Source organism: Mastigoproctus giganteus, chromosome 5, assembly GCF_048544385.1.
Source record: "Mastigoproctus giganteus isolate SK-2022 chromosome 5, ASM4854438v1, whole genome shotgun sequence".
Lineage (NCBI taxonomy): Eukaryota > Metazoa > Arthropoda > Arachnida > Uropygi > Thelyphonidae > Mastigoproctus > Mastigoproctus giganteus.
In genome coordinates this window covers 127,165,768-127,191,820 of record NC_143579.1, presented here as the reverse complement: position 1 = coordinate 127,191,820, position 26,053 = coordinate 127,165,768, and the positions used below count along the sequence as shown (strand labels likewise).

The 26,053-nt window shown below is 37.4% G+C and overlaps 1 protein-coding gene across 1 annotated transcript in view; it reads left to right on the top strand.

The window, feature by feature from the left end:
- Positions 1-25,433, top strand: part of Nop56 (Nop56 ribonucleoprotein) — a 106,631-nt gene extending 81,198 nt beyond the window's left edge. The window contains exons 9-10 of the mRNA XM_090374194.1: positions 13,796-13,917; positions 24,689-25,433. Coding sequence (XP_090230320.1) covers positions 13,796-13,917; positions 24,689-25,330 — 764 coding nt within the window. The 3' untranslated portion in view covers positions 25,331-25,433. The remainder of the gene's footprint in view (positions 1-13,795; positions 13,918-24,688) is intronic.
- Positions 25,434-26,053: the final 620 nt, after the last annotated feature.

Genomic DNA, 26,053 nt, shown 5'->3' with positions numbered 1-26,053 from the left:
TTTAAGGAATTGGCAGCAGATATTCGAGAACTTGAAGCTGATTGAGCTGGACAAGGTTTCTCAAAATGGAAAGTTGAATGCAATGTGCTATCATCGGCAAAACTATGGATAGGATTTCCAGTCAATGGAAGAAGGTCATTGATATACAAGAGGGAAAGAGTGGGGGAAAGAACTGAACCTTGGGGGACACCGGCATTACTGGAGAAGTTAGAAGACAGAGAGCCATCTACCATCACCCTCAGTGAGCGATCAGAGAGAAAACTGGATAACTAATTACTAAAAACAGTTGGCAAACCATAAGATGGAAGCTTGTTTAGAAGACCTTTATGCCAAACACGATCAAAAGCCTTTGACATGTCAACTACTTGTGATTCACCGAACCTTTCCATTGAATTAGTCCATAAATGGGTAACATAAGCCAGAATATCACCAGTGGATCGACACTGACGGAATCCATACTGGCGATCGTTGATCAGACGGAAGATTTCTAGGTAGTTTAAGAGTTGCCGGTTAATTGATTTCTCCATTACTTTAGAAAGAGTAGAAGTAATTGCAATGGGACGATAATTGGATGGGAGGGATTTGTCACCCTTTTTAGGAACTGGCTGGATATGAGCAAATTTCCAAGCAGAAGGAAAAACACCTTTGGAATAAGAAAGTGAAAAAAGGCGGCAAAGAATAGGAGTAAGTTCAGGAGAACAGGTTTTGAGAACAAGTGGAGAAATACCATCAGGACCGGTGCTTTCTTAGCATCAAGATTCATCAAAATCCTTCTGATATCCTTTTGACGGAAGACCACAGGAGGCATTAAATGGAGCGTGTTAGGAATGGTGGGAGGTGTTTTACCAAGATCATTAATACATGAGCTCAAAGAAAAATGGGATGCTCGCAGGTCAGTTTTATCCTTGGCTGAAGTGACAACAGAACCATCTGGTTTGGACAGAGGTGGCAGCAGAGATGGGCAAAAGTTGCGGCCAATAGCTTTGGCAAGAGACCAGAATGCTCGGCTACCATTAGGGCAAGAAGCAAGTTTTCTACTCTTAGCCTGTTCAAACTCTAGTTTGGACTGATTAATAACTGCTTTACAATTGTTGCGAGCTTTGGTGTAGGCATAAAATGAAACTGAAGAATTAGAAACAAGCCAATTACGATATGCAACGTTCTTGTCTTGGACAGCCTTAGCACATTTATTGGAAAACCAAGGTTTAGATAAAGGACGAGATTTTAAAGTGGAGTGTGGGATAAAGAATTCCATTCCTGCAAGAATAATTTCACTGACACGATCTGAGCAAACGTTGACATCAGAAGTTTTGAAACAGTAATCAGACCAAGGAAAAGAAGAAAAGAAGTCTCGCAGGTCATCCCATTTTGCATTCTTGTAATGCCAAACAATACGAGGTTGGGAATAGCCATGAGATAAAGGTTCCATTGGAGAAGAGGCAATCACCAAGTTGTGATCTGAAGTGCCTAAAGGACCTCTCACTTCAACCTTGTACTTAGAAGGGTTGTTTGTGAGAAAAAGATCAAGCGTATTGGCTGTATGATTAGGATTGTCCGGTATTCTAGTAGGTAAATGAACAATCTGTGCTAGGTCATTAGTAATTGCAAAAGCCTCAGCATCTCGACCTGCTGGGTCGGTGTGACTAGAAAACGGAAGCCAGCTGGAGTTGTGAACGTTAAAATCACCGAGGAAAATTACCTCACTGTTAGGAAAGTTGGACTGGAGAAAGTCAAGTTGCAAAGAGAGGAAGTCAAAGAGCTCCAAGTGATTAGTGGAGTTGGGAGAACGGTAGAGACAACAGATGAATTTTACACAATGAGGTAGAGAGATTTTAAGCCAGAGAAGATCAAAGAGAGGAGATTCCAAATTGCCAAGTCTCTGACAGGGAATATCAGAACGGACATATGCACAAGTACCACCTTTGAGGCGAAAGGAATCATACAGCAAATAATTTGGACATCTGAGATGAGCAGTAGTTGAATCAACTGATAACTGAGATTCAGTCAGAAAAAGTACATGGGGTTTGGAAGACTGCAGGTGGAAATGGACATCGTTGAGTTTAGAATTGAGACCACGTATATTTGTGAAATGAATTAGGAAGTCGTTGGGAGGTTTAGATCTTTTCGCAGATAAGCTTGCTCTATTATTTTGACAATTCATGGTGTATTCAATAGTAAGAAAAAGTGGGTGGGATATGCTGTATGAAGTAATGAAATTTTTGTATATGGCATACATGTGGTAAGAATATACCCAGATCCTTGGCATAACGTGGCCTCGACAATGCTCCCCGCATACACACTACTCGGACTCCCTCCAGTCACTATCTGGCAGAGTAGAGGTAGCAAGATTATACACTAGCTGATCCGGAAGCTTCCTAGAGAGTTACCAATAGGTTCAGTCCGGTGTACTAACTAACTAGCGGCCGGCCTGCGAACACCGTTTTAGAGCTGTACCCTCGAAATGTAAGGAATATTGGATCTCGCCACGACATTCATCATAACCTCAAAAATCATCAATCATACTGCATGATGGAAGAGATGGCCGGAACTTAGCTCTAGAGACTAAACATGGGTTCCACCACTTCAAGCCTCCAATAAGCAAAGTGGTGGTATTTCACCGGTTGATGAGAGTCATCTACCACCTAGTACTGCCTGGTAACATAGAGGGGCAGCGTTCCTCCATGTGGTGTGGGCGCCACACCTCGACCCCTGCTTACGTTGGTTCACACCTGGGTGGTCACCCACCATGTACTTGTGCATGAAGGTTATACCCAGGATTACTAACAGTCCCACCATCGTGAAGGTGCAAGCAGAGGATTTGGCTGCCATAGACCGTCCGGACTTCGCCGAAATTGGGTCCACTTTGACTTGAGTGTCACCCGAATATCAGTTCCATCAGCGTTTTAGACCCCCAGGTAGCAAGAACAGCTTGTCTGGCATATCTGAGAGAATGTGTGACAACCTCAAGGACCAATGCATAGAATGCTACCATAGTCAGATTTTAGTAACGCCTACTGAGTGACATTCACTTCTCACCTCAACCGTACCATGTGACCTTCCTGTCAGTCATTATACGATATGTCCGTTCTCATCTAACTGGACTTCCGGTAGATGGTTTTCATGATATTTTTTTTTTTTTTTTTTTTTTTTTTTATTTCGTTCTTGTAAAACAATTTGTCATTAATCACAGGCTATATACTCCTGTATTTTTTTTTTTTTTTTTTTTTTTTCTTCTGAAAAGTAACATACAGCATACTTAAACCATAAATTTTCTTTTGTGTATATAAGAATAAAAGCAGAATAAAAGAAATTCACAAAGTTGTATATTTCTTCAAAGTGATTGATAGGAAAGGTCAGATGATACTGTTGAATTGGCAAGTGAACGTCATTGAGTAGGCGGTACTAACAATTCACTATATGGCCAGCACACAAAGTTTGCAGTGTGTGTATCGGCAAGAGCTGCAGTCGAGTAATTTTTACAATTGCAGAAACAATGTCGAAGAGAAAGTGTTTAAGTATTAATGATAAAGTAAAGATTCTTCATGATATTGACCATGGTTTTAAGAAAAAAGATGTTGCAGAGAAATATGGCATACCTGCAAGCAGCTTATCTACGATTTTAAAAAAATCGAGAATCAATTTTAAATGCAATTGAAGGAGGAGCAGACAATAAGCGAATTAAGTTGTATATATACGAAGTTGTTGATAAAGCTGTTCTGAAATGGGTGCAAATGATACGTGAAAAGAATATACCAATATCGGGTCCAATAATTAAGCAACAAGCTCTGAAATTTGCACAGTCCCTTGGACATACAGAATTTAATGCGAGCACTGGGTGGCTATATGAATTTAAGAAGCTCCACAGAATTGTGGAGAAGGTTATTTATGAAGAAAGTGTTAATGTAAGCGAAGAAGATTGCAACAGTTGGAGGAACAATAACTTAAAGAAGATTTTGGAAGAATATGAACCTAAGGATGTTTTTAATGCTGACGAAATGGGTTTATTCTTTAAATGTTTACCGAATAGAACACTTGCTTTTAAGGATGATAAATGATTTGGCGGGGAAAAAAAGAAAAGAATCACTGTGCTAGTTGGGGCAAATATGACAGGAAGTGAAAATTAAGACTTTTAGTCATTGAAAAATCAAAAAACCCAAGATGTTTTAGAGGCACAAAATCTTTGGAAGTTGGCTACACCTTTAATAAAAAAGCATGGATGACAAGTGATATATTTGAAGACTGGATATTAAAACTAGACAGGCGTATAACAAAGGAAAAAAGGAAAATCGTGTTGGTAACTGACAACTGTTTGGCACATTCTGACAGTACTGTATTTCTGCCAAACTTAAAGTGTGAAGTTGTTGTTTTTACCACAAAACGTAATGTCAAAACTCCAGCCAATGGACCAAGGCATTATTAAAAATTTTAAATTTCACTATCGAAAGAGAATAATAATGAAGATTGTCAATGTGTTATCAGAAAATAGAAACTTGGCGGTTACAATTAACCTTAAAGATTGCATCTCTGAACTGGCAAAAGTTTGGACAAACACAATGTCACTGAATACATTATTCAAAATTGTTTTTCGAAAGCGGGATTTGCATTGAGTACAGAATTCGAACAACAACTGGACGAACAAGATGAATTGCCCCTTTCACAACTGAAAAACTTTTGGACATTATTAGACTCGTCCCGAAACATCGAAAATGAAACAACACTGGATAGTTATGTTTATGTAGATCAAGATCTGACTACAACAGAACATCCAAATGAAGATGAAATACTGCCGAATAGTGTTAGATGCAACCATGATCACGAAGAAATTAACGATGACACTGAAGACGCATCAGAAAAACCCGTAGAAAAGCCAACTTGCGAAGAAATGATTAACGCTTTTAAAATGGTTCGTACAGGTCTACAGTTTTGTGAAAATGTTCCTGATAATGTTTTTAATGTTCTGAACAAATGTGAGGTTTTCTTTGAGAATCAGACAATTTTTTTAATTGTACTGTGTAAACGAAAATTTGATTTTTTTTAATTTGTCATACTTACCGGCGAAAATTGTGTAAACATAATTTAAATAAGTGTTTTTAAATAAAATACATTAAAATTAAATGTAGATTCATTTTCTAATTAAATAACAATTTTTAATAAAAAAGATATTCTCTGTATAACAAAATTTCCCTATAACGAATTTCCCTATACCTATTAACCAGTTATAACGAATTTTTTCGCTGAATTTATCGAATTCGTTATAGGGAAGTTCGACTGTGTGTATATATATATATATTTTTTTTTTTTCTTCTAAACCTCACTTCCTGCACATATTGCCGTGTATATTGTCCAAGTGAAACAGCTCCCCTGTGATTGGTCAAAGGAAATTTCTCTCCAAATACAATACTCAAACTTTGTAGTTGCTGGTGGTGGTGGACTTTGGCCATGATTTTATTAGGTAGCAAGAGTTATAAAATAAGATTGCTATCTGTATGCAATCAAATACAAAAATCAAACATTTCAAAAAAAAAAAAAAAAGATCAACTTTGGGCTGTGGTGTAGCAGATTTGCCAGCAGCATCCCCACTTGTCAGGTGATTTACATTGTGATAAAGCATCCGGTTTTCATCTCCACTATTCATTTCATTTAAAATTTGCATTTTAAATTCATCAGAATGTAGTGATACCTGATATATTGGGTTATTTAGTGACAACTATGGAATACTCTTTTCATTATTAAGGTGAATAAATAAATATAATGATAACTAACATATATCTGTAAATTTTCTGGCCGTTTGAGGATTTGCCCTGAATTTTTTTTATTACATATTAAACTAGTAAACACCATTTGGAATTTCTCATGTTGCGGATTTAATTTCACAATGGGTGTTTCAGCTGTTATACTATCCCACCCACCAATGAAGGGCCAAATACCCCTGAAACAGCTGCCTAGGTGGTAAAGGACATTACATGGTGAATTTCCATAGAATTATACTTTTGGTTAACTGGTTATTAACTGAATAAACTACGGCAAAAAACAAATTTATATTACATATTTCTGGGCTAAATTTTAAAACTTATTATGCTTTATATTATACATTATTGTTAATTTATAATACAGGTAAGAATTATCCATACAAATGGAAACTAAAAAGTACTAGGTTATAAAATTAAACATATAATTAAGGCATAAACAGAATCATAACAAGTAGTTTTACCTGTTATCAGCCTCCTGCTTGGTGAGTGTCTCGATTCCCTCTGCATTCTGGCAAGAGATGCTGTGAACAGGTTATTTATACAAGGGGATGTCAACCAGTTATCTAGTAGTAAAGTACCAGATAGGATATTCTGGATCCAGTGATTCTTGTTGGATTATAGCCTCGAGGTAGATGTCCTAACCTCATTCTCAGATCCTTGTGGGTTGTTTGGCTGGCTGGTTTCTGGGGGTGGGGCAAGGTTGATAATTGGCTGTTCTGTTTTTGGAGATATCTTTCCTGTGTTTTTTTTTTTTTTTTTTAGGTCTTCTACTGTCTTTTTAAATAAGTTGAAGTATTGTGGATTAAATTCAATCCCTCATTTTCTGTTAACAATTGTGCCTTCGTACAATTTTGTGTAGTATGCTTCCTTGAATTTTCTCCTGTTGTATTTTTGGTCGGTAAAAAGAAAGCTGGTATTCTAGAATTAAGTCTTCTATATGACTCTCCTTATGTATGTGCCTCCACACCCACAGTCTATTTAATAAAATAGGGCCTCTGGGGCTGTTGTATCAATGTTTTAAAATCTGTTTTACAAAGGCCAACCACTTAAATAAAGTGCTGATTTTGTAATTTCTTTCTTCTTTTCACTAATGCCAGTAGGTATTATGGCAATATGGTATTCAGTTTGTTGGTTTCTTGATATTGCCTGGTTATTTGAAGGTCTTAGAGATGTCATCTATTATTTTCTTCATGTGTAGAGGGAATCATTTGTAGATTGGTTATATTTTCTAGTTCTTGTTGGAGATCTTTCTTGCAGATTCAATTTGGTATGCTCCTTAGGATGAACAATTTTAGTACTCTGAATTTTGATGGGGTGGCAAGATTTGTAGTTAAGGATGATCCCTTTATCTGTAGGCTTATTGAACACTTTCATCTGTATAGATTTTCTGTTGATAAGCATGGTCAGGAAAGTAAGTATGCCATTGTTCTCCATTTCGATTTTGAAATTTATCTTCTGGTGGAAGTTATGGGTGGAGAGAGAACATTTCCCATGCGTAGGCCTGTGAGTTGAATGTTGAATGAACTGTTGAAGAAGTATGGTTTGCCTATTGATAGGTTAATGAGTTCTCTTAATTCTGAGACTGGTAATGGTCTTGGGTATCCAAGAAAGTTGTGGCTATTCAGGTTTTCTAGAAGCCTTGCTTTAGCTTCTTCTAGTGGTACCGTTGTGACATAGAATCTACTTCAAACGATACCAAGATGTAAATTTCTTTGATTTACACATCTTTCAATCTGCTAATTAGGTTCTGGCTGTTTCTCCAGGAGCAGTGGTTCATTGGTATGATTTGTGAGAGGAGTTGCACTAGCCATTTTGAGATTTTCTGCCCCTGGTAAAGTCTGCCACTAATAATAGGCCTGACTGGGAAACCTTGTTTGTGGATTTTGTGCTTGCGATTTTTAGCTTCTGTTTTACTTCCTTATATATCTGCCTTATATTTTCCCTAGGGTCAGCTTTCAATCCTTTGTAAGTGTTGCAGTCTTTCAGTAGGTCTTGAACTTTATCAATGTTGTCCATGTCCATAATGACTGTGGACTTTCCTTTATCCCCTTTCAATATTTGGATGGTTTTATCTATCTTCAGGTCTAATAATGCTCTTCTTTCAATGGTTGTATAAGAGTGGTCATTACTAAAAGTATAATTCTATGGAAAATCACTTTATGTGGTGATTTTACATAGAATTATATAAAATCTAGATTCAGTTAAACCACCATAAATAAAATTTGCAAATTCAAAAATCTTAATATAATCAAACTAAAATGGAGACTAAAATTACCTAGTGCCATTAAACAAATTAGGTTTGATGTAGCGAAACTTACAAATACATATAATAAAATCTTAACAGACGTAAGGTTAATCCTCTTAGAAGCTGATTTCTCTAACACAAGCAGATTAATAATTTAGAACCACAAAAACACAGACATCGGCTTAACAGTAAAATCCCCAATCTCAAATCCTGTAATTTCAGTTTGAGTAATATAGGAACTGGACCCCCTCGATCCATTTTTCCCCTAGCAGTCATCCTAGACAAACCTCAGTACTGCAGAAGTTAACGTACTTAACAAAGATTAAATTTCAAACCAACCTCTAACCAAATTCCCACAATAAATTTCCTTGCCCCACCTCCACAACAGTCTCGATGACATTAAGGATAACTAAGCCAGAGAATCTGTCAATCTCACGGCCATACAATTATTCCAAAGCACAGACTACAAAAAGTAAATTTAACAATCATTGAAAGAAGAGAATTATTACACCTGAAGAAAGATGTGAACCATCCACATATAAAAAAGCAGATAGAGGAAACGCCACAGTCATTATGGACATGTGGGACTACATTAATAAAAGTTCAAGGCCTATTGAAAGACCCTAACACTTACAAAGGATTTAAAAGTGACCTCACTAATCAGATAGAAAATAAAACAGAAAGTAAAGTCGATGCTTGACCTTTAGAACTAGAAGATATAGCCTTAAACAATGAATTCCAATGCCTTAAACAGCATTTTCCCTTTACACATCGTAAAGGAAATAATAGCTGACAGTCCTAAGACCTTCAAACCCCTAGCAATATCAAGAAACCGATGGTGCCTCCATAGCCAGGTGGGCAGGAGCAACAGTGCGTAGCACACACTTCTTGATTAGACCGGGGTTCGAGCCTGTGCCCACCAAATACGGAGGATGTGGAAATGTCAGGGGATGACAACCACATATCCCCGGAGCAATATGGCCTTAGTTGCTAATGCTCCTAAAAACCGAAAAAACAACAACAACATCAAGAAACGAACAATCTGCATATCAGTACTTTCTTCAAGGATTAGGCCTCTGTAAAACCGATTATAAAATGTCACTCCAACAGCCCAACAATCCCAGAAGCCCTATTTATCAAATAGACTGTGGGTGTCAAAGACTCACTTCCAGAAGGAACACAAAAGGAATGCAAAAAAGATGTACATCATAGAAGAATAGAAAAATCCGTCACCACCCTGCATACATTCCAACGTGGGGATATATGTCAATGCAACAATACCAGAGTTCTTCCACCACACAACAATACAACACCCACAAGAAAATCCAAAGAATAGCATTCTACATAAAATTGTACAAAGGCATATCTGTTAACAGAAAACAAGGAGTTGATTTTAATCTGCAATACTTCAACTTATTTGAAAAGACAATAGAAGAAAACCTCAAAAAAAAAGCGGAAGAAATTCTCCCAAATCAGAAAAACAGCCAATTACCAACCATCTGAAAACTAGCCAGCCAAAACAAACCCTAAGATCTGTGAACTAGGTTAAGCCATCCACCTCAAGGCTATAATCCAACAAGAATCACTGGATCCAGAATATCCTGTCTGACACTTTACAATTGGACTTGATTGTAATCCTCTCACATAAATAACTTGTTGACAGCACTTCTTGCCAGAATGCACAGTAGGAATTAAGACACTTGCCAAGCAGAAGGTTGATAACAGTAAAACTACTTGTTATAATTCTGTTTAATCTTAATTATATCTTTAATTCTAACTTTAAGTGTAAACATTTTAATCTGTTACTTTTTTACTTCCCGTTTGTGTAGATAATTCAACAATAAAAGAAAGAATCATAAGTTGAACAGATCATTAGTTACATACCTTTCTGTATTTTAGAGTTAAAAGGGATACAGTAAGGGAATAATTCTCCTGACTATATTAACAACTAACTGCTCTTTGTAATTGCTAAATGTTTTCTAAATTGTGTTCCATTCCTATATGTATAAAAAGGAATATACATAACAAATAAACTCATTGACACTGCCACTAATTGGGAATGAAAGAAATCTATATTTATAGTGAATTATAGTTGAAATAACCAAGAATATGTTTCTACAGCAATTATAACATTATAAAGAGTTTGAATTTTGGGGTTATTTTTGATCCTACAAATGAACTTCGAAACCTAATATTGATAGCTGAAGGGTTAAAATAGGACTCGTTTTTTTTTTTTTTTTTCAAGAAATTTTTAAAATTTTTTTTTATACCTTATGCAGTGTATGGAGACTTTCACTGTAGGTAACAAAATTCCAGGGGCAAAAGTAGATGATGTTGTAGAGCAGGTATCATACTTTAAGGTTTGTTTGTTTGGGGATTTTTTTAGGCACATCAGCATCTATGGCCATTGTGCACCATCCTTTAAGGGCACAAAAGGTGATATTGTTGTACATGTTGGCATTATTGATAGGCGCCTCCATAGCCAGGTGGGCAGGAGCAGCAGTGCGTAGCACACGCTTCTCGATGAGGCCGATGTTCGAGCCCGTGGCCACCTCATATCCCCGGAGCAATATGGCCTTAGTTGCTAATGCTCCTAAAAACCAAATAACAACAATAACAACAGCATTAATGATATTAAGAGTAAGGGAGCTACCTCAAATAATGACTTTTTTCCAATATTGCCCTGTACTTAAGTACAGGGTGGTATTGGGGAAAAGTCACGGGTTAGGATTGAATTTGAAAGTGTTTGCAATTTTGCCCAAACAGTATCGGAGGGAGTATATGTTGAGAACCTCATCAGTCAATTCATCTCTGGAGAGATAGTGCAAGGCTAATGGGGTAGAATTTTTCTTAGCTTCGTCTGTGCTTGTTAACAAGAGATACTGTTTTTACAGGGATGGGATACACTTGAATAAAAGGGGTGCATAAATATTTTGTGATGCTGTCAAGGCAGTGATAGGTGGGTCAGAAAACTTAGCTTGGGGGTATACACAGACTAATAGCTTAACTAGAGCCACAGGCAGAGGCAAAAGGGATTCTTGCACCGCTACTATTGGTACACGCAGCAGCCTGTGCAGTCTGGGACTAAAGGCCCTGCTGTGAGTCATCAAGAAACAAATAAATACATGGACTCTATTAGGGTAACTAAGAGTAAGAACATATGCATGTGTACTAAATAGAAGCAATGTAAATAAATTGAATGAATCTGAAGTACTGATCTTGTAGTTATAGCAGAAATGTGTCACTCGGACATAACTGATGCTGAATTTGAATACGGGGAGTACAATTTATGCAGGAAAGGCAGACAGGACAGGAGGAGTTATGCTCTTAGTTAAGAAGCATATTAAATTTAAGACAGTGCATTCAGTTGACATGGGTGACAAGTGCAATGTTCAGTCAGTTTGGTGTAATATAAGGACTGGGAAAACAAAATTGAGAGCAGGAGTGTGTTATAGGCCTAATGACTGATAAGTATACCACACAGCAATATAGAGAAATAGAGTGGGCCAGCAAATGAGAATGTCTCTGTATATAAAGTGCTTAGCATCATAATACACAGCCATTTCTGAATAAACAGAAAATTTTTAAGGTGGCATCGTTTTAGGTTATATCTCATATTGTGAATACCTTCACAACGAGTTGCCATGATATTGCACTACTTCGAATAAGTAACGCTTCACCTAAGGAGAAGACTAGTGTTACTTATTCTCAGATAGGTACCACCACCCAGACAGCACTGTTTCAGGGCTATTTGGCCCTTCGTCAGTGAGTGGGTAGGTACCCAAGTGATGCAATGATGGCAAAAACAGTTATGAAGTATAACTCTATGAAGTATAAGCACTTTATATACATAGTCTAAATTTGTTCGCAGCTTGAGGCTCTAGCCCTAAATGCGCCTTAGTCTAAATACATCATACACCATCAGGCATCTCTCATATTGTGGAGTTATACTTCATAACTGTTTTTGCCATCATTGCATCACTTGGGTACCTACCCACTCACTGACGAAGGGCCAAATAGCCCTGAAACAGTGCTGTCTGGGTGGTGGTACCTAGCTGAGAATAAGTAACACTAGTCTTCTCCTTAGGTGAAGCGTTACTTATTCGAAGTAGTGCAATATCATGGCAACTCGTTGTGAAGGTATTCACAATATGAGATATAACCTAAAACGATGCCACCTTAAAAATTTTCTGTTTATTCAGAAATGGCTGTGTATTATGATGCTAAGCACTTTATATACATAGTCTAAATTTGTTCGCGGCTTGAGGCTCTAGCCCTAAATGCGCCTTAGTATAAGAATGTCTCATAATGGGGAATTTTAACTTTCCATTTGTTGACTGGAATTTGAGGGATGGTCACTCACACATTAGTAAGACTTGTTGGGGATTTCTTGGAGGACTATTTTCTACAGCAGCATGTTAGAGAGTTCTTCATGCATTAAGAATCTGCAGTGAAAAGACCCACTGGGTGGCAGCGATCACAGTGTACTAATGAGGAATTTAATTAAAGACAACTTCTGTCAAGAGTAAAGGCTTTTGCTTTTGTAAGGATGATTACAGTGGTCTGAGACAGTTTGTAAATTCTGTGCAGTAGGATCAACTGATAATGTTACCAACAGCAAATTCAAAAATGGGAAGTGTTCAGAGAAGTAATAAAAGACGTTACTAGGCTTTTCATACCAACAAAGAAATACTTTTAAAGGCTTAGAACTAAAATGGGTATGAGATGAACTTTTGAGATATGTGGCACAGAAAAGTGCATGGGATGCATATAAATTATCAAGTGAAACAGAAGCCTGTAGCAGATACAGATTATGAGAAGTCTCTGGCAAACAATGAAAAGAAAAACAGCAGACTTCTATGCTTATATTAACAGTAGAAGGAATTGAATCATAGTGGACCACTTGGTGACCATAGTTTAACTGTTGATGACTCTGCCCGCATTACGGACAAATTGAATAGGTATTTTCCATCTACATTCACACATGAGGAATACTTTAGGGAAGGGAATGCATGAAGTTTATCAAACTCTAACGAGGAGCTAAATAACTTTGTAATTGAAAGGAAAATGGAAGAAAAATTGTTGAAGATGGACATTAAAAATGGCAGGTGGATGGAATCTATCCAATTATATTAAAGGAGGTAAGCAAACCCTTAGTGCTAATTATGAGGACATCCTTGGGTTCAAGCCCATAGGGGAGGCTCCTATGTGCTTGAGATGTGCCAATGTATCTCCAATTCATAAAGGGGGATCAAAAGAGTAAAGGCTTTTGCTTTTGTAAGGATGATTACAGTGGTCTGAGACAGTTTGTAAATTCTGTGCAGTAGGGTCAACTGATGATGTTACCAACAGCAAATTCAAAAATGTGAGTAATTACAGAACAGCTCCCAGGAACAGCTTAACGTCTGTTCCTGGGAAAATAATGGAATTGCTGATTAAAGAAGTAATGCAGGACCATCTGGACAGGTATGCAATTATACTGCAGTCACAGCATGCATTTGTTAAGGGGTGGTCTTGTCTAACCAATCTGATATGTTACTATGATCAAGGAATTGTGTAGGGTTTTATTTATTTATTTTATTTTATTATTTTTTTTTTGGTTTATGCTCTATAAACTTGCTCACTTGCATCATAATTTGTTCTTACTACTACTAAATTATCGTTGGTTTTTTTTTTTTTTTTTGCTTCTTAAGTGACTTATTGTGATTTGTTATAGCTATTGTTACTGATTCTTCAGTAAATTCAAAACTAATCTGTACTTATGATTTTTTTTTTTTTTTTCTCTCTTTCTTTCTTGTAGACATTCCAACTTCTGTTTTTGGGGAAAAGTTAAAGGAACAAGTTGAAGAAAGATTGAAATTTTATGAAAGCGGTGATATTCCAAGAAAAAATATTGATGTAATGAAGACTGCTGTAGAAGAGGTACTGATCATATCTTTAAAATCTCTTTTCTGTTTCACTTCCCCACACACACACACACACACTTTTTAACGCTTGGCATATCTGAACAAATGCACATTATAATTCAAATAAAGTTATACTTTTGTAAGATGAGTAATTTTGAAACTGCATATTAAACAAACAAATATTGCAAACCATATTCATATTTGTTCTGAAATTGTGTAGAGAAATATCCCTGAATCCCTTAGCAAAAGTAATAGCTGTTAACTTCAAAAATTCTGTTCAGTATATTACTGCCATCTAAGTCCTTATGTAGGCCCTGGCTACAAATCTTTATAGCAGTGTCAACTGCTTCGAGCTTAAATGAACAATAATTTTGTACAAACTAAGCATGAACCATAGCTATGAGCATCCAGCCTCAACTGAAATAGGGATGAATTGGTTTCTTCATGACTTTATATCAGCCAATCCCACCTGACACCCCTACTTTTCATATCAGCTATATCTTTTCATTTCCCACCATTTTGGTGATTCAGTATTACTATCTGCTTGTGTATGGCCTTTGAACCCACAATTACAGCATGTTTATGAATGACCAAATTTTTGTCACTTATTGAACCTTATTGGGGTTGGCATACATGTGTATATATATGTGGACAAATATGAACAAGGTATAACCTGCTTTTACTGTTGTTGGTAGGAAACTTCACCGAAAGGAGAAATCCCCCGACAATTCATACCAACAATCAAAGTAACCCACCCAAAGTCTCCTCCCTGGTACTCGCCTGGGCTTCAGGTAACCTTCTTAATCACGGGACATGGTCCTTTCTGACAAAAGTTTTGACAGCTATGGGCATAAAAAGAGACCAGCAATGCCAATGCGGTGAAGAGGAGTCCTGGCGATACCTCACGTATGAGTGCCAAACCTACGAAAACAGCAGGGTTAAGTTCCTCACAGAAATACAGAACAATCCACAAAACAGTGAGTCCTTTCTCTGACTAGAAGAAAGTTCCTACAAAACACTGGTAACCTGTAACTGGTAAACTGGTAACCTGTGCACAGAAAGTTTTTACCCTAAGAAGAGCCAGAATTGCGGAACTCAGTACGACGTTGAACACTACACTCTTGGGACCAAATCAAACTTGAGCAGAAAAATTCCAAACCGCTGACATAACGCTGAACTCAAGCAAACCCATTTAGGGCAGGATTGCTGGTAACCCTTGGAGTGCAGGGATTCGCAAAGCTCACGCTAACAACCCATTTTGGGTAGGATTCTCTGCTGGCACCGTCCGTGATGGCACTCCTCAGAGTGCTAAATTTGCAAAGTTCATGCTAACCCAACATGGGTAGGATCACTGCTGGCAGCATCCATGGTGCAGGATTTGCAAAGCTCAGGGCCAATGGCACTCACACAAGCGATCTGCTCCTGTGACTTTTCAACCCTTACCCTAATTCCTCATTTTGCCCAAAATTGGGTTGATTAGCCTTTATCTGTCTGTCCACCCACCTCTTCCCCCCCCCCTTTAATCCCTTCTATACCTCAGTTTTGGTGGTTTCCTATAACTTAATCTCCATCAGGAAGCTCAGGCGAACCTGGTAGAGGCTAGCCAGAGTATGATGGACAGCCTGGCTCACCTCCAGTGGTGGTGGTGGCAGGCAGTGCGGGGTCCAACTAGGGGTCTTGCGGCCAAGAAGCCAGTGACATAAGAACAAAACACAACACTACTCTGACAGAAACCAGAAGACATTACACTTTTTCTGGTTTTTACAGAGTCTTGTACCTTCTTCACAAAGTAGATGTGGTAACCACCGGTGACACCTTCCACAAAACACTATGTTGTTGGTAAGATCAGTGTATTGAAGGTAAATATAATGATTATGATTATGCCATTTATTTATTATATTAAATCATGGAAAATACATGAAATATGTGCTGCGTTTCAATTTTTATTAAAAATCCAGAAAGAAATAGGTAAAGCATTACAAAAAGTTGAGTGAATGATTTCATGAGCACTACACCTCCCAAATCACCTATTCGTACCCTCCAATAGTTTGTCTAGTTCTTCCTTGAATTTATTAAAGCTATCAACTTCCACAACAACAGCAGAAGTTGGTTTCACAGTCAACCACCTGCTGGCTAAAGGCAACTTCCAATGCTATTCTGCAACCATCCTTCCTCAATTTGAAATTGTGACCCTCGTGTGTAGTCTGAACAAGAGGAAGAATCTCATCGGCATCAAGCTTGCTCAATCCATTTAAAGACTAAAACCTTTGTTAGTAAGAGACCCATTTGTTCCCCTCACCAGTCACATTGCCCTTCTCTTTACTTGTTCCAGCAGCTCTACATCCTTCCTAAAATGAAGCCTCCAGACCTGTACGCAGTACTCAAGGTGTGGCCTGACCATTGCTTTATATAATGAGATAATCACCTCCTTATTCTTGCTGGCAAAATTCCTGTATATTATTGACAAAACTCCATGAGCTGTCCTGACAGCCTGTCTGCACTGCTCAGGGAACTTCATATCCTGCTGTGACCGACCCCATGTCCCCCCCCCCCCCCCGCTACTTGAGTGTAGTACCATACACCTGATACGTTACTCTCGGATTACTGCTGCCCATATGCAGCAGTAATTTTGGCACTTATTGAACCTTATTGGGGTTGGCATACATGTGTATATACGTGGACAAATATGAACAAGGTGTAACCTGCTTTTACTGTTGTTGGTAGGAAACTTCACCGAAAGGAGAAATCCCCCGACGATTCGTACCAACAATCAAAGTAACCCACCCAAAGTCTCCTCCCTGGTACTCGCCTGGGCTGCAGGTAACCTTCTTAATCACGGGACATATGCAGCAGTAATCCCAGTACTCTGCATTTGTCAGTGTTAAACGTCAATTACCATTTCTGCCTAACTTTTCTAGATCTTGTTGCAGTAGCATACCATCGTTCCTGTCATTAACCACGCTGCCAACCTTTGAATCATCTGCACACTTGGACATTAAGCCTGATATGCCTTCATCAATATCATTGATAAATATAGAAAACAGATGGGCCCAACACTGAAACCTGACGTAGTCCATTAATAACATTAGTCCACAAAGAGCAATATCCATTGATTAACACTGTCTTCTACCACTCAACTGTCCCTTTACCATGTCAACAACTTGCTCTTAATACAACACTGCTCCAATTTGTTCAGCTGTCTTTTTATATGCAACAGTATCAAAAGCTTTCCTGAAATCCAAGTATATGACATCAAAATTATTTTTTGCATCCTGTTCCTTTGTGACCACATTGTATAGTATCCAGTCAAATTGATCAGACTATTTCCGCTTAACAAACCCATGCTGTGTCTGAAGTATAATTGCAGCTTTGTCTAGATGATTCTGCATTGCTTCCTTAACCAGTTCTTCCATTATTTACCCTGGAACAGAAGTTAAACTAACAGGTCTGTAATAATTAGTGTCACCCTTTGTGAATTGGATACATTCGCACATCTCCAGTCCATGGGGACCTCCCCTGAATCCAAGAGTACTCTCCTAATTATGGCTGAGGGCTTGCTTACTTCCTTTGCTGCCTCCCTTTATATAATTGGATAAATCCCATCATCTCCAGGTACTTTTCTTATGTTGAACATCAACAATTTCTCTTTCCTCTCAGAGAGCAAAATAATTTAGCTCTCTATTAGAGTTTGAACTTTTGGTATTCCTTTCCCTAAAGAATTCCTCATATGTGAATGTACATGCAAAATACTCATTCAATTTGTTAGCAACCCGAGCAGCAGCATCAACAGTCAAACCATCTATATGAAGTGGGACAATTTGAATGTTCCACTTCTAGTGTTTACATAAGCAAGGAAGTCTGCTGTTTTTCTTTGGAACCTTTACCAAATATTTCTCGTAATCTGTCTTCTCTTGCCTAACCTCCTTTGTGACTTGATTACAGACTGGTTTATGTCTGCCACCTGTTTCTATGTCGCCTGATAATTTATACGCATCCCATGAATTTTTCTTCTCTTCCACGAGTTTCATCAGTTCATTTGGACATTCATTTAGGCCTATACCTTGTTCATCTTAGTTGGTATGAAAAGCCTAGTTCTATGATTAATTGGTTGAATGCTCCCCTTTAGATTTTGCTGATGGTATCATAAGTTAGTCCCACTATATAGAATTTAATAACTGAAACCATAGTCACCTTTATGAAAGCAAAAACTCTTCCCTTGACCCTTGATGTTAGTTATATCTTTAAGTAAATCTGAACGCATCACTTAGTTTCTTTTATTTGCAGATTCTTAATACATGTTTTGTAACTAGATACCTTAGATCAGCGGTTCTCAGCGGGGCCAAGCAAATTGTTAATTTGGCCACATAAAGTTCACTTCTAAAACAAAATTATTACCTTAATCAGATTAGCTTAATCAAATTAAGCTAATCTGATTAAGGTTTAATCAGATTAGCTTAATTGAGGAGCCTTAATCAAATTCCCATTCACATCACATTTAATACTGTAACCAGTGCAGTATTTAAATTATTCTCCTGGTTTTAAAATTTTTTCTCCTTTTTCCTTTTAACCTTAGATAATAACAATTTTCGTGGGCATATTCAAAACAATTTTGAATCAGCTGCCTATCAAAAACTTAACATCTTGTGTACAATACCCTCAACAGCCTTGGTCACCAGTAGTTAATACATCTGAATGAAACTGATTTCTTGATTAGATTATTGATTTCCTTACAATAATTAGATACCATTTAACACAATGTTATTCATATGGCCTTGGGCCTTTAAAACCTTTCCTATTTATAGCCATAATGCAGATGCATTATGGCCTCTGCTACTTCTCTGACAAAATTATCTCTTCTGCATTATAGTGAAAATATATAGTCTGTTGTCACCCAAACTGGTCAATTATCCATGAACGTCAATGAGTGATTAACCCGGTCTAAGTCCGCCCTGTTTTTGTCTAATTTTTAACCGTAACTCTAAAGTTGCTCCCCCCCCTCCCCCCAGAAGAAAACCAATAATTTTCATAATTTCTACTCAATTTGCAAAATTGAAACTCTCAGTATACATAAACAGAAGTATATTCTTTGATTTCCTACCTTTAGCGCTTAGCAAAAACTATTAATTCACTCTAAAACAGCAAAAATGTACAATCACATTTCAATTTATTAAATTTTGATGTCAGAAAAACAAGATCCAAGCTTTGAAAATAAAATGCGTTACAGCATTAGTTCAAAAATCCGCACGTCAGCTCGGCGCCTCTGGCTAAAACGAATCAACGCACGCAGAGAGATAACTGACTGGTCAAGCTTACGTCATTAGCGTTACGAAGGTGATCCAAGGAGAAAATGAAACTGTAAACAACTTTCATGGAAAACAAACAGTTGAGCATCATTACTTGCGAACACTAATTTGCATGGCTCACTCACAACAGTAGCTTTATTGCTTTTCGTAATTGTACAAAAGAATTTCAATGAATTGGTTTTGAAAAACTAAAATATTGCATTTCCTTTCTTCAATATGTATTATCTACTAAAAAAAATCAAGGAAATTCATCTACTGGAAACGGAAAGAAAAAAACTGTCGTAAAACTGATCACTACAATGCGCATTTCATTAAAAAAAAAAAAAAAAAAAAGTTCGCTTTATTGTAATTGTTTCCAGAGGACTAAATCGGAACAGCAGTTTCATGGATGTATATTTGATCTTACGAAATTTCAGGAAAATATTTCTATTCATAGCTGCGTTGTAAACTTCGAAAACTGATATCGAAGGAACTTCACATGCATCTGACCTGGTGTACAAACGAAAAAAGAAAAAAAAAATGCGCAGCTAGTAACAGATTGTGAGAACAATCCGTTACTCGTAGTGAGGGATTGGGAAATTGTAAGTAATTGTTATTGAATACTTCAATATTTCCTTGATATGCATTTGGTATCATCAAAAAATTTCCAGAGAAAAATTGGATTTTCATTATCACACAACACCCGAAAAATTCACCATAAAATGTCGTGTTTCAATGTTTGAATTCCATTCTGAGCTGCAAATGTAATTTCACTTCTCTTGCGCTGACAGAGTAGCTGTTCACTGAATGAAGAAAAATAGGGTTCATTTTCATGAAATTTCCAATTCCCTTCTTTCACTTGAGGGGGAAACACTCCTTAGGGGAGGGAGTCCACCCTTTCTAGTCCGACCCTGGAGAGAGAGAGAGAAATAAAAAATACCCCTTTGGTGGGGAGAAGGCCAAGAAATTGTCAAAGGTCCAGAGCGCTAACTTTCATTTATTTTATTTATTATTATTTTTTTATTTTATTTTATTATATTATTATTTTTTTTTTCTTGTGTTGTTCTAGCAATCCATCCTGGAGTGGGGCTTCCCTGGGCCGGGATAGTGCTTCTCCTCTTTTCTCCTTCCCTCTCTTCATCTTATACAAGTTTTTCTTTCCTCCCTGGGAAACTTTTTTTTTTTGGCTGATGCTGCATAAGCTTATACACTTGCTTTCTTGTATCACATGCCATTACTACTAGTAGTTCCCATGGAGGAGGCCGTGCAGTTAGTAGGGGAGATCTTGCCCTCCTGCTAGGGACGAGTACCTGGAGGCAGTCATCCAGGTGGTCACTGCTTCCAGGTAGCCAGAATGCCCAAATACATCACAATACAGAACACACACATAAGCTCACAAACAGTTTTTCTTTCCTGTCACTTTCTCCCATGCGGGATGAAAAATGTTTTTCTCTCTCTCTTGCCTTCCTTTTCATCTGTCTTCATCCAGCATGGGATATTCCTAAGCGGGATAATTTTTTTTTTTTTCACGACACACACTGGCCTTACCCTGACAATGCGTAAAAACTGAACAGAGCAACAAGGCCAAGATGAACTTTTGTTCTAGGAGCCGCCCATACAAAAACAAAAAATAAATAATAATAATAATAAATAAAAAAAACTGCATTGCAGCTCTAAGTCAGCTTCATCCTAGGATGCCAAAACTGCAATTGTTTTAGAGAACAATATTTTGCATTATTGCTGTAGCAAACAATATCGGTGTGCATGACGTTCCATCACAGATGCTGGAGTTGGTCAGGTCATTCTAGGATGTGGAATTACTAATTAGTCTGATTTTGGTCTAGTGCTCATTTGATAAAAAATCCAGAATAATTCCTCTGGAAATATTAGCTAGTGAACTGCATTATAAATTTCAAACATCACTATATTGCTTATCCTTTGAGTGACCACATGTTTTCGCCTTGTACAATTGTTTTATTGTGGACACTTTCTTCCAGTCAGTAAAATCATTATTATACCTATAAAGTAATTCATTATGTTGGGGGAAACCATTTTTGCTCCTAATTGATGTAGCACTTTCGAATTTCGGAAAGTGGATTATTTGAACACAACATACATTAGAAGGTCGGTAAAAGAGTTGATAATTGATGGGCAGCATTCCGACAAACAAATTTTCTGTTTATATTCCGTGATGACCACACGGTCAGAGATCCCGAAGTAGAGAGAGAGAGAGAGAATACAATACAAGAAACGGCACTGCATTTAGCAGTCACCGACTCATCTGCCAAAAACCACAGTAAAACAATAAAAGTGATAAGGAGTGAGTCTATTTGTCAGCGGAGTTTATCTGTTTATTGCAGTTCAGAACAGCATTATGACCGTGAATTGTGAATTTATTCGGTTTCTGGGCTAAAACAGAATTTCTTCCCTTGCGATGACATCAAAGCGTAACAAGCAAATATCTTCTAACGATACTTTTTGAGCAGCCGTTAGTTGTAATCTGTTAGCTTTGTATTGTTACAAATATTGCAGTTATGTGAACAATACACATTTCAAGAAAGAAAGAAATTCATAGCAGTTGATTTTTTTTTTCTTTCTTTTGATGCACCAGTTTCGAAGTTTATAATGCAGCTATAAATAGAAATATTTTCTCGAATTTGGTTAGAAGATCAAACCCAGGAAACTGCTGTTCTGATATTGTTTACTAAAAACAATTACAATAAAGCAAACTTTTTTTTTTTTTTTTTTATCAAATGCGCATTGCAGTTTTATCAGTTTTACACCAGTTTTTCCCGTTTCCAACAGATGAATGGTACTGTATGGCTTTATTGCTTCTTATGCCAAAAACAGTAGCTCCTGTTCGTCTTTTGTTTATTTACACTTCTCCCTTACCGTCTGGATGTAGCTGTACGGGTGACGTGATATATACTTCCCACGCTTCGCTCGTATTCAGGCGGAGTTGTTTATCAGAACTGCTCCTCTCCGTAAAAAGAAATTCGCGCACTTTACACCAAGAAACGAATCAAGTGTCGGGTTTCATAAGCTCTAGGCTGGTTAGGGCGGGGGTAAAAAAATTAATTGAAAAGGCCTAAAAAATTGCATATTTGATGTCACATTTTTGTCATTTGCGTGAAATTCAATAGAAGGTTTTGAAAATTTAAGTGGGAAAATTCAAGAAAACAGTTCTGGCTCCAACTATAGCGAGTTTCAGCTCTGTAATTAGAGTAAAAATTATAGAATTAACTTGCTGAACCCAGTTGGGGCTGGTACGTACCCCAACGGACAGGGATATGGTTAAGTATGATCATAAACCAGATGAAACTAAGTCCAGTTAGAATGACCTCCAGATTGGGAAATAAATCACAGTCACACTTTTTTCTAAACATTCAGAACATCCCTGGCTGCCAACTGCCATTGTCTGTCTCCATTAAGAAATGGGTGAAAAGTATATATTTCCAATTGCTATTCAAAATTTGGGATATATTGCACTGCGGCTTTCAAATTATAAACTATTAGCATTAGTAGTGGCAAATGATGCAAGCTTACAGCGTCAGCAAAAAAAAAAAAAAAAAAACTCTCCATCACCTCTTATTTGTCTGCTTCTTTTATTTTATTCAAAATACTTGCTGGCTGAAAGCAAATTCTGCACATCTATCCTGTAATCATCTTTCCTCAGTTTGAATTTATGTTCCCTCAATATGTAATTTGCTCAGGAGGAAGGGCGTAATCAGGATCTTGTAATTGCCTAGTCTTCACCTAAAAAAAAACTGTGGCCATCATCAACCCACTGCAGGATGGAAGCCACCTCAACGATTCATGTTGAGGGAAGTGGACAAATCTGTCACGCTGATCCATTGCAGGTTGGCAGATCGGCCGTATTTACCAGTCAGGGGCTTGAACTCCAGTCTACTCAAAGAGCGTGTGCTGCTGCACTCCCACTTCTGACCACTTGGCTATGTTACTATTTGTCAACTATTTTTCTATCATCTGAAAACTTGGACATTAAGCCAGATATTCCTTCATCATGCTGCAATTTGCAGAGTGACGCCTTTCATAATAATAGCACTCTTTTGCTGCCTCCGTAGCCGGGTGGGCAGGAGCGGCAGTGCATAGCACAAGCTTCTTGATCAGACTGGGGTTCGAGCCCATGACCACCAAATACAGAGGATGCAGGAAGGTCAGGGAATGACCACCGCATATTCCCAGAGCAATATGGCCTTAGTTGCTAATGCTCCTAAAAATCAAATAACAACCTCACTAATTTTGTTGTGCCTTCACCCATTTCAACTGACCCACATCCTCAAATGAGGCTTCAGACTTGTATACAGTTCTCAAGTTGTGGTCCCTAACTATTGCCATATACATTTGGGATAATTACTTCATCCTTGCTGGTAAAATTCCTGTATATCATTGACAAAACTTCATGAGTTGTCTTGGCAGTGTGTTTGTACTGTTCAAAAAACTTCATACATTAGTGCACCACATAAATTAGTTACCCACAAGTTGTTTTTTGTTCTCTGCTACCTTCAGTGTGGGCCCATACAGTTATATATTATTACATACAGATTACTGCTACCCATATTCAGTATCTCGTATTTGTCAACTACTTTTCGCTCATCCTCAAACTTGTACATTAAGGCAGCTATTCTTTCATCATTATCAGTAATGACTATTTAAAATAACACTGAACCTTGGGTGACCTCATTAACAAAATGAGCTAAGATGAGTAGTTCTTATTAATAACAAGTGTCTGTCTTTTCCCGCTCAGCCATCCATAGTAGTAACTTGACCATAATACAACCCTGCTCCAATTTGGTAAGTCTTTTATGTGCTACAGTATCAAGCATTACTGAAATTCCATTATATGGTGTCAAAATAATTTTTTGCATCCAGTTCCTTTGTTACTATATTATAGTATGTGATCAGCTTGGTCACTCAAGATTACCCTTTAAAAAATCATGCTGTAACTGCCATGTGTCATTTCTTCTAGATGTTCCTGCATTACTTTTTAATTAGTGAAGTATTTTCTGTTATTTTCCACGAAACTGAAATAAAGCTTACAGGTCACTAATTAATAATGGTGGGCATGATTGATTATTAATTTGGTTATGAAATTACAAGTCTGCAGTAATTGATTATTTTTGAAATCGATCATTTGCAAATTAGGTGAATAAGAAAATGACAACATAGTGACTGGATGGAATTATTGGCATTAATAGGCACCCATCTGCACCAGGTGCCTTATTTACATTCAGCTTCAACAATTTTTCTTCCACTTTCAGTTATCACAAAATCATTCAGCTGTGCAATTTTGATGTACTGCTGGCTTCCCTATCCCTAAAAATACAGTTTGGAAGCAACTTCAGAAGGATAATTAATCAACAGTGATCAGGATTTCTCAATGCGCACAACCAGATATAATTTTATCATTTTAGTTTTAAAAGAGGATAAATGAATATTTGTTTATTTAATAAATCTTTTTTTTTCTCCCTTCAATCAAATTAGGCTCAAGTTGTACAGGCACATATATTAAAGAAGAAGAAAAAGAGAGAAAAGAAAGAAAAGAAGAAGAAAATGTTAGCAGCAATGGAGAATGAACAACCAGTGCTTTCTTTATCAAATTCAACTGACATAAAGAAAACAAAAAAATTTAAGAGTCCTGAAGCAGGGGTTGGCCAACCAGCAGATATTGTTCCTGAAATCATGAATGAGAATAAAAGAAAAATTTTTTTTGATACACCAAACACTAGCCAGACTGAAAATGAATTTTCACAAACTTCAATAATTGGGTCCAAGAAAAAGAAAAAAATGATGAAAATAGATAATGATCCTGCAGAAGGTCTCTCTCCAAATGCAACCCTGGTAAAAAAAATGAAAGGCAAGCAAAAACTAATGCAAGCAGTAAATGGTGGTGAGCTTGATTATACTCAGGAAGAGATTTCTGTTCTTGATGCTAAAGAAGGGAAAAAAAAGAAAAAGAAAAGGAAGATATCAGAAGTAGAAGAGAGTGTGGAAGAATCATTTGACAAGTCTTTTACTAGTGGTGTTTCCAATAGCTCATTTGGTAATGATGAAACTGCTGAAGAATCATTTGGTCAAAAATCAAAAAAGAAAAAGAAGAAGAAACAAGTCATAAACAATGAATAAGGCTGTCTTACATTTTTGTCCAGAGATCATGTACAGTAAATATCATACATGCCTGTAAAATCTTCCATTTTACTTATAAAATAATAAAGATTTTAAATAGATATTTATGCATAATGTAATTATTTAAAGGAAAATAAGTGTCTCTTCCCTCTGCAGAGGCCTCCATAGCTGAGTGGCTGGGAGTGCAGTAGCATACACTATTTGAGCAGGCTGGGGTTCAAGCTTCTGATTGCTAAATACTGTCAATCGTGTCGGAGGTGTCAGTGAACGTGGGCATGTTGAAGGGGTCCCCTATTCTCTAAGCCTGTCCACTAGATAGTGTCCTGGTCGTAGTTTGCTAGTGAGAGATTGTGAGCTGTCTGTTATCCCAGACAGCATGTGACAACTGTTATCCAACTCCAGTGGCAGTCCTGGCACATTGGTTGTGCCCCCCCTCTTTGGACCATTCCTTCCTTGGCTTCACTGCAACATCACTCGAACAGCCAACAATGCCTGCGGTTTGCTGAGACCCTGGCCAACACTTTCCTAACACTGCAAATTATTCCCCATTCAAATTTCATCAGGTCCATTTTCCCATTGCACAGGCCTTGAATTGACAGGCACTGCACATGCCATCAGTATATATATATATGTATGTTGGTGATGTAAGATGCATTCATTTGAGACTGGAAAAGTGTAAGTGTTTTAGCTCTAGATTTGTGTCAAATCTGCTTTTGATGGAGA